The sequence below is a fragment of the Centruroides sculpturatus genome, unplaced genomic scaffold, assembly GCF_000671375.1.
Source record: "Centruroides sculpturatus isolate CEXI.00-Female unplaced genomic scaffold, Cexi_2.0 scaffold568, whole genome shotgun sequence".
In the NCBI taxonomy this organism is placed as follows: Eukaryota; Metazoa; Arthropoda; class Arachnida; order Scorpiones; family Buthidae; genus Centruroides; species Centruroides sculpturatus.
The window spans coordinates 154,587-164,906 of NW_019384710.1; the positions used below are offsets into that span (position 1 = coordinate 154,587).

The 10,320-nt window shown below is 27.3% G+C and overlaps 1 protein-coding gene across 1 annotated transcript in view; it reads right to left on the minus strand.

Moving 5' to 3' along the window:
- LOC111627783 (cleavage and polyadenylation specificity factor subunit 2-like) overlaps positions 1–10,320 on the minus strand; it is a 48,938-nt gene that overhangs the window by 14,911 nt on the left and 23,707 nt on the right. Inside the window, exon 9 of the mRNA XM_023371423.1 lies at positions 8,342–8,461. Coding sequence (XP_023227191.1) covers positions 8,342–8,461 — 120 coding nt within the window. The remainder of the gene's footprint in view (positions 1–8,341; positions 8,462–10,320) is intronic.

Genomic DNA, 10,320 nt, shown 5'->3' on the forward strand with positions numbered 1-10,320 from the left:
TAAAATTATATTCAAATTATTAAAATGATTAAACTTCTATTGTTACTAATATTTTTGTCATTATCTGTTTAAAAGAAAATCTTTTCATTAACATTGAAAAAATTTAAAGTTTACAGAGAACAACTAGTTTCTGACTAGAGCTATCAAATAAATTCCTAAACCATCAATTTTCTCATTCTGAATACATACATCTAATTACAAATGTTTCTTTTTATACAATAAAACTTTTGAAAAATTTGAATTACTCAATGTCATAAATAAAATGACTCACTGAAACAAATAATATACGATAAAGAGTAACATATCAACAAATATTACAGAATAACTGACAATACCTCAAAAACTTCTAAATATCATATAATGTAAAGTCAAAGTAATTAATATGACTCACATTTCTCTTTCTGCTTTCTGTTTGGCTTCTTGTTCCTTCTCTTTTTCTTTTCTCATGTATTCCTCTAATTCAGCTCCTTCAAGCCGTACTCTTTGATGAACCTAAAAGTAAAACATGAAAACTTAACTATTTATCATATTAAATATAAATTTATTTTCTTTCATACAGAATGTTTAGAATCTCTCTACACATTTCTTCAGAATAGTTTAGGATTACAACAATTTAAGCATAACAGAACATTCACAATATTTAAAACTATAAATAAAAGGACAGAATTACAACAAAAAACCTTGGTGCTAGAACAGAATTTTTTACCACTGAATTTAACTGAATTTAGTTAGAAAAGAAATAACTGTTTTAAATAAAGTATCATTTTTATAACATTAAGTTTTAAATTTACATTTAATTGAGACACTTGTAAAATATTTCAGTTAAGACGTTTTAAATATTTCACTAGTTAAGCATTTAAATTTGTATTTTCTAATAAAGAAATGTATTAATTACTCGTTCTAAAAAATGTAAGGAATTTGAATATGAATATAAAGGACAAATTTATGCCTGACTACAATTTGAAAAAAAATTAATTATGCCTTAAAGTTTCTTGTTTTAATTTGAGAATTAAAAAAAATTTTCTGAACCTTTGAATAATATTTTCAAACTATGTTTTATATTGATGATGAATGGGGTGTTTCTGACAATGAGGTGTGAGTTAACTTTTGTGAAAGTTGGTGATTAATTAATCATCTTAAAAGACAAAGTGAACCATACATATACCATCTGATTACTTTGTCAGCCAGAATGAAATATTTTGAGAAAAATAATACTTTTGTTATACCTATTGAACATGGTTTTCAAAACAATATAACAAATTCTAAGATGGTAAATTTCATGAAAAAGAATTGTTTGCAACTATAATCCCTCTACTGACATGCCAAAGGAAGAAAATACATCTTCAAATAAACAAGACCTACAAGATGAAGAAACAGCAACAATTCTGAAGTCATACTTTATGGCACAGCACACAGAATTTCAAGCAAGTCTACAGCATTTTTATGTTAAAAACATAAATGAACTGCTGTTTATCATTTTTTAACATTGTTTTAAATTCAGCAATTAATAATACTTTGTTGCTATATTATGACTGTGTTCATGAATATCTCGATACTGTATATTTATTATGCATTATTCATTATTTTTTTCCTCTCAGATTTATACTAAATACTATGATAATTATAAAAATTTTAATTTGGGCAATTATTTCTTGTTACTTTTCTGCTATATTTCAATCATGTAAATTAGTAGACCCTTTGATAGAACAGACATTTAATACTAATAGATTATCTCTCCATTTATAGTTTGTTACATAAAAGAGGAAACTATACATGGAAAAATGAATGTTCCTGAAACAATAACCCAGATTGTATCAGTGTACTAACAAAACTTGCACTGCTTTCCTAGTAGATGATGATCAGAACAATTCAATTCCCAAAATTTCTTTTATTTAGAAATATCAAATAACATTAATTTTATAGTAAGAATTTATTAATTGTTTGTAAAATAAATTATTTATATATAACAATAATAAGAAAAACTAATAGNGCCGAAAATATCTGAATTGTGTAAAGCAGCCAGATTACACACATTCGTGCATGCGCTTTACAGAGCACCAATCTCATGTGGTTTAGCTCGTGGATGCTACACACCAAAATATTGTATAATGCTTCCAATGATTCCATCCATTAGCCACTTGTAGGGAGCTATTTGACTAAGTGGATTGTTTTAAGTTTTAAAAAGTAAAGAATATTCAATGTTATTTTTATTTACGTTTCTTTACAAAGCTATATTTAATTATAATTATATTGACAGATTTTCAGACATAAAATCTTTAGAATTTTTATCACTTTTAGATGTTAATAATTTTAATTATTATGAAAAACAATTTTCCAAAGAGAGTTTTAATTCTTTAAGTAAATTTTATGGGAGATTTTTTGATTTATCTAAATAACGTAGTGAATTGCAATACTTATATTCATGTCCAGACTATATTGGCAAGTCACTCTTAGACATAAAAAATATTATAATTAATGACGATCTGAACAAAGATGTACTAAAAGAATTTTATGATCTAATATCATTAATTTTTACAATACAATCCACCAGTGCATCCGTCGAGTGCAGTTTTTCAACCATGAAGTGAATTCATATATTTGCAAGGAACACTCAGTCGGAGGAAAGATTGTTGTCACTAGTGTTGCTTTCAATAGAAAAAGAGCTTTTAAATACTTCGATGGAATCAACGATAAGCGATTTTTATGATAAAGTAATTAACCACTTTGCGAAAAAAAATTGCCGAATAGAGTTAGTTTATAAAAAAATAATAAAAACAAGTTTTTATAGCTTTGTTTTGTGTCAGTTACAGTATATATTTTAGAATTAAAATAAATAAACTGTTTATTTTTGTCATTTCCAGTATTTGTTTAAAATTTTTATGAAAACACAGCTTCCCTATCATCAAATTTAATAATATTCTCAATTAGTAAAATTCTTTTTAACCAACAATTTCCTAGCAGTTGTAATCTGAGAACAAGAAAACATCACTACAGCTCAGCTACAGTTTCATTGAAAAAATTACAAATACAGTGGGTGATCGGTTAACGAACATAATCCGTTCCAAGACTTTGTTCGCTATCCGAATTGTTCGTTAACCGATTATCGATTTACCATAGGTTTCTATGGGAATTTGATTAATTCGTTCTGGAGACCCCAAAAATAAAAAAAGTATATACTTTTTTACTACGTTTATTCATATGTAATAATAAAAATACATATATACACGGTCTTGCATTTTTATTAGTCATGTTTTTTTTTGTTTGTGGTGGTTAAAGAATCTGTCCAATGTCGATTGCTTTTCTGTCTTCTTCATGATTTTTCAGAAGTAATTAATAGCATTGTAATTGTAGAGATCCCTAGGCCTANTTTATATGTATAAAGCCTGATAAAGAATCTGGATGTTTGTTTGGTATTTAAATTAATTATCAAGTTGGTTGTATAAGTTTTTATAGATTAATTTTAAACATTCTATGATGAATTTATATTTAGTATTAGTTTCATTTTGCTCCAAAATAAATTACTTAAACATCAAGCTAGTAAATGTCTAATAAATATTATTGGTCAACTTTATGGTAATTACAATGTTATAATTAAACAAAATAATAAATGTGGTAATCCAATTACTGTGTGTAGGGGATTGTTACAGGGTGATCCTCTATCCCCTTATTTGTTTAACTTTTATTTATTTGACTTGAACGATTGTTTTACGAATGAAAACGACGGTATCTACATTGACAACATTTGTATTCATTCATTATCTTATGCTGACGACATAGTCATTGTTGCTCCATCTGCAGTTGCTCTTCGACGTAAAATTTTACAAATTACTGAATACTTATATAAGTTGAGGGTTAAAATTAATCCTAATAAATCTGAGGTCATGATCTTTAGAAATGGGAATAGAATGTCTAAAAAAGTCATGTCTTTTTATATTCGAGACGAAAAATTAAATGTTGTCAATGAAAAGAAATTTTTAGGCCTCATTTGGATTTTTAATTTGTGATTTGAAAAACACTATAAATATATTACTCATAAATCCAGGAATCTTTTGAATAATTTGATAAGTTTATTTTCTAAAGCAAAAATAAGAAATAATAAGACTCACTTTAAACTGTTCAATTCTATACTGTTAAATGCTTTGTTGTATGCTGCTCCTATTTGGTGTCTCAGCAAATTTAATAAGCTTGAAAAACTTCAAAATATATTTATACGTAAGCTTTATCAGTTGGAGTTCAACGTGCCGGGGAGTGTTCTTCGTTTGAAATTCAATAGATATAAAATAAAAACGATTTTGTTTAAAGCTTGCTTAAAATGGTTACAAAAGACAATTAACATAGATGACTTGTCTAGTAAGCTTGCACTACTATTATACAATAGATCTCAGAAGATAAATACAAATCAAAATTGGATTACTCAACTGTCTCATGTATTTAATGAATATGGATTTTCTATCGAACTAGTCATTGATTATCTCAGAAATAATAATCAATATATCAACCAATTAATGCATAGAGTTATAGAATGTTCTATAGTTCAAGATACTAATGATGTTCGTAATAGGAGTAATAAGTTTTACTATAACTCCCTATTTAACTATCCGTTTATCAACAATTATATTTTTACGAACTTAACTTTTCAAGTTAAAAAACTTTTTATCCAGATGAGACTGAATCAACGTGGACTTAGAAGGAAAATATTTAGAATATGACAATTCAACTTGTCCAAACTGTAAAAGACTATTATCAAAAATTCATTTATTTTATGGCTGCGATTTCGATAAAGATCAAGACTCAGAAACCACCGAAGATCAAAATGTCAACCAAGGTCTAGTGAGTTACATGTATGATAAGTTTAACCAGGCTACTACTAACGAAATTTTTAATTTCTACAATGGTGTTAGAAAACTTTTGATGGTAAAATCTTAAATACTATATGCTACCTCAAATAATGTAGTTTGTTTGATCCTTTGTTATTAAATGTTTGTTTTCTATCTTTTATTAAATGTTATGTACCCCCTTGTAACAGGCAATTGCCTATTATGTTAATAAACTGATTCTATTCTATTCTATAAGGAGTCTGCTCCGTCATTATCAACAGAAAAAATTGGGCAGCGGAGTTTAAATGTGGTCGTACATTGATTAAAGATGATCCACATGAAGGACACTCAAAAACTACAATTACTGAAGAAAATATCGAGAAGATACCCAATGACTTCCAAATGTATTTTTTCGTCTAAATTAATTATAAACGATTTATATTTAGCAATGCAAATGCATAAGTCATCAGATGCAAAAACTCCTCTGAAAGTTCTTTTTATTTTAGGTTGGTTGGTTAGTTAGGGTTTATTGGCACAAGGGCCACATAGGCCAAGCTGCACTATGTCAAATGATATAATTATATACACTAATACATAAATAATCAGATGCAAAAACTCCTCTGAAAGTTCTTTTTATTTTAGGTTGATTGGTTGGTTAGGGTTTATTGGCACAAGGGCCACATAGGCCAAGCTGTGCCATTATAATTTTTTAACATAATATATTTAGTTATCATAAATCACTGGCATACGTACGAATTTATTACTGTCAAGGCAGAATCCATTATAATTGCAAAGTTGCTAAAATTAACGTATAAATTTGAAATAAATTAAATAGTGAGTTTTGAAAATTTGACTGATGAAGGGATGCTCAGAAATCTATGCATTTTTTATCTAAAATGTATAGATTTCTCAAAATACAGGAGTGAAACCTACAGCTTTACTGGAGACACCTTTTAGTACTCCAGAATAACCACACAAAGGTTAATCCAAATTTGTGAAATATGTTTACAAGTTCCTACTTGTGAATCAGCCATTAATAATAATGTAGAAGATGATATACTGAAATTTTACAACTATCACATATTCATCAAGTATGTTTTAACAAATGACATTCCTATTTAAACATTACAATTTAGATATTACTGGTTTTTATTCTACAATATTAAAAAATACTCCTTATTTTATTATGGAAATCAATAATATCTAAATTACTTCGACTTTCGAAAAAACAAAATGCTTTAGAATCAATGGATTTGAAAATCTTGGTGTTTATGCTGCAAGTACGTTTGTTCACTGTGTGTGCAGTTTGAACATAGAAGCATCATCGAAATTCCAGATTGAATTTATCTCAAACTTAGCATACAAATTCTGGAACATTCAAACTACAATGTACCGCTGTACGTCAATATCAATAATAATTTACTATTGTTTTAAAATTTATATTAGTATTTAAATAAAAGTAAAAGAAGTATTTTAAAACATAAAGCTAAATTTCATTCCATACTTTTTCATTAAATTTAACAATAGAAGCAATTAAATAATTTTTTCTTACTTTTGGTTCAGAAACTTTATTCAGCTCTATCATTGTGTGACACAACTGAAGGTGTTTAAATTGAAACGGATTGTTTCTTGCACCTTCAAAAGATCTCATTATTTTATCACTCATCCATTCCACCTACAAATATTCAAATTTATAAATTACACGATTCTCTGATGTAACAGGTTAAATAATTAAGTTAATAATTTACTAAAATTATATGAAAATTTGATATTAATTAACCATAAAAGAAAACATGAAATTCATTCTAAAAATATAAGGAAAAAAAGACTTAAAATTAAATAATTGCAATCACTTTAAAAATTCTTATTAAATAAAAAGATGAATAAGTAAATAAAAAAGAATAAAGTGAATATTCTTTTTATGTGATAAATCTGATATGTACAGAAAAAAATTGTTTATAACATCATTCTTATCAAATTCTTTAATAATTTTAAAATTCAAACATGAATTTTAACCATCATACAATTCAGAAGAACACGACAATTAAATCTAATTGAGAAAAATTAAATCAGAAATTAAACTTAAAGAAAATGACTGATTTTTGATTGCATTTTCTTACAGAATCCTTTGATTAAAATACATTCAATTTGATTATGTTTCAGACTGCCAAAATAGTAAAAATAATCTAAACACAACATTCTGTATAAAGCTTATAAGATTTTGAATTGAAAAATTTTGTAGTCATGAAATCCTGTAACAGTTCAATTTCAGCAGAGAAATAACTTATAATATTGAGTATAACATCTTACACATATAATAAATATATGGATATTTTTCAAGTTACATTTATAAAATACTCTAAATGTTACAAAGTTATATTTTATAGTGGTAAATATATCCATTTCTATCTAAACTGAATTTGATTAAAAATANTATTTTATTGAATTTAATAAAAATGATATAGAATAAAAATACAATATCCTATACTAGACATATCCAATAGATTTGACAAAATAAGCAATGACTTTTTGCTTTAATTTGTTCAATTATACTTGATGTTCTATGTAAAACCAGCCTCACTCATTAACTGAGTGAATTATTTTAGCTTCATATCAGAATAAATGGATGAGACAAAACAAAACTCTTTGAAAACTTAGTTTTAATCATAAAACATTATGGAAACTTGCATAACAAACACCTCATTGTTTAAGTCAGCTCGGTTTTATTCAATCCATGAATAGAGCTGTGGGATATCCTGAACTATTAAAGAGCAAAATTTTCAAACACTGATAAATTTATCAAAAATAATTTTCTTGTATAATTATATAATAATTGAAATTACAATGGATGAATACCATTTGAACACAATTCCTGATTTTAAAAAATTCACAAAAAATACAACATTAAAATAAATTAAAAGTGTCTTCACATTTCATCTTTTACTACATCCCAGGAACATTCAATAAACATAACAAAATGTTAAGATGCTTTTAATTTATTTTAGTGTTTCTTCTATTTTTTATGAATTTTGATGTATATGTATTGTTATGGCAGTTTACCAACAATTCCTGCTGTTTTATTTTAAAATGAACAACATAAAAAGTATATTGAATAAAAATAGTTATTACAAATAAATTGCATTATAGGCAGAAAAAATTCAATGGAGTCTTTTGAAAAATTACAAAGTGAATGCTGAATGCCACTCCAAAACTCTGGGTCCAAATGTTTACACATTTGGAGTTGAGTGCATACATATTAATTTTAGATTAACATAACATCTAGTTTAATAGTTATTTATTGTAATACTTATAACCCATAGATCATTAAATGATATTCAACCGAGATAAGTTTCCAAGCGTAAAATATATTTTTTTTAAATATCTAGGAGCAACTAACTGTAAAGATCATTTTTTTATTATTAGTTGCAAACATTTTTTACAAGTTAATTTTAAAGTAAAGATGTAAAATTTAGAGTAAAGAAGAAAGAAAAAAAGGAGAGTAACAATGATATTTGTAATGTTACCTCAGTATTTATCATCAGATCATGGCGTGTTTTACCACCTCCATCAACTTCCATCTCATCATCGCTGCCTTCACTTGAATCTGAAACTTCTAACTCTCTGAAATTGCAATAAATAAATCTCTATTAGTCTGAAAAACATAGTTTATAAATTATCTAAATTCATTCTGGAAAATTTTAAAAAATGCTAATCATTTTGCCTGTTTTAAATTTTTTTTTGCCACCAGTTTTATTTACTAATTAATGAAGTTGCTGGTAACCTTAACGTTTTGGAGTCTAGAAAGCAAATATAACATTGCCCCTTAAAAATAGGAATTATTTTTAAACAAATAATTCCAAATATCACATTTGATCACAATAGTTTTTCATAGGTTCTGTCACATCAAAATTTTTATGCTTTAGTCTACTGAAAAAGATCAAAGTGGGGATTGTCATTCCAAAAACTTCCCCAAATTTTCTGTCAGTCAATAAAAAAAATCCCAAATCTGTAGATGCTGGACAGCATTGCATAAAAACTGCCTTTGGTTCTCAACGTCACTTCAACGCTTTCCTATTTGAACTTATCATGTGATGTCATGACATTGATAAGGTACATGGTGAACAGGATACCCATCTCACAGAAGCTCAACGTTCTGCTGTTTTTCCTGAAGCACACTTTGTGATTCAATTTCTGAATGTTGAAATAAGTGGACGGTTTTATCACCAGTATTATATTTTCATCACCACTTCAATAAAAATATCACCAAGTGGTGATTTTGACACAACATGACATCATAAAATTCATTGTGATAGGTGAACTACTGAAGAATGCCAATATATTAGTATTTACATACAATACAGTTCTATCAAAAAATTCATTTACAGAAGATTTACATTATGAAATTATTCACAATAAACCACAGGAAAACTGTTATAAACATTCAAAACAATCTTTTATACTTGCCTTTTTTGTGCTCAGCAAACAATACTTCACACTCAGCAATCTTGAACAGAACTAAATTTCCCACTCTGTCATGATTTGAACTTTTATTAGCATGTACTCTTTTTTAGTTTTCGTATGTTAGTTTAAAAATAAACAAAGTATTATTGTATTGCTTATTATGAATAACTTCATAATGTAACAACTCCCTTAAGTAAATTTTTTGATGGAACTATATTGCGTGTAAAGTCTTCAGTGGTTCACCTATCATGATTTTTGTGACATAACATTGTCTACATCATCGTCAACTTAGTTGAAAGCATACAGAAACTTGTCACAAATCTATCAGACCACATCCTTCACCCAGCCTTTCTACTGTGGGCCTGAAAGAAACTCATCATCTTCATATCTAAGAAATTAGTTTATTAACCACTCAGCAGTGAGTGACGACTATAGTCGTCAAGGGCAATCGTGTAGAGGTGAGGGACAACTATAGTCATCAAATTCTTTTGGGGGATATCACCAAAAACTAGCCTAAAATCACCATGAAAAAAAATTCACATAAAAAATGAATTATGTAACAATAAAAAAGACTTTTCTTTACTAGACATAACTATTTACAAAATCTTTTTCCAAAACAGTAATGAAAAAAAAAACACGTGGAAAAATACTTTAAAAATTTCCCACATTTATTCACCACTACTGGGGGGTAGAACCATACCCGACTAGTCCACTGTTGAAAGATTAACAATGTAACAGATAAAAATTTTGGTTAAAGTGTACTTAGGTAACTCCAATGGTGGTGCTTCTGACTGTTTATGCTCCTGACGGACTCCTACCAGAGGGGACCCACTGGCAGGCTGCCTAGTGTTTAATGTCACTAGTTATTGATTCACAGTAGTTCTTAAACAAACAAAGAAAAAAAAAAAAGGAAATGTCTATTGAAAATATAATTAATCTAACCTAACCTAACCGAAGCACTGCCATTGGGGTTACCTGGATACACTTTAACCAAAATTTTATTTAGTTTTGACTTTTATCATTTCAAGATTATTTTGCAATT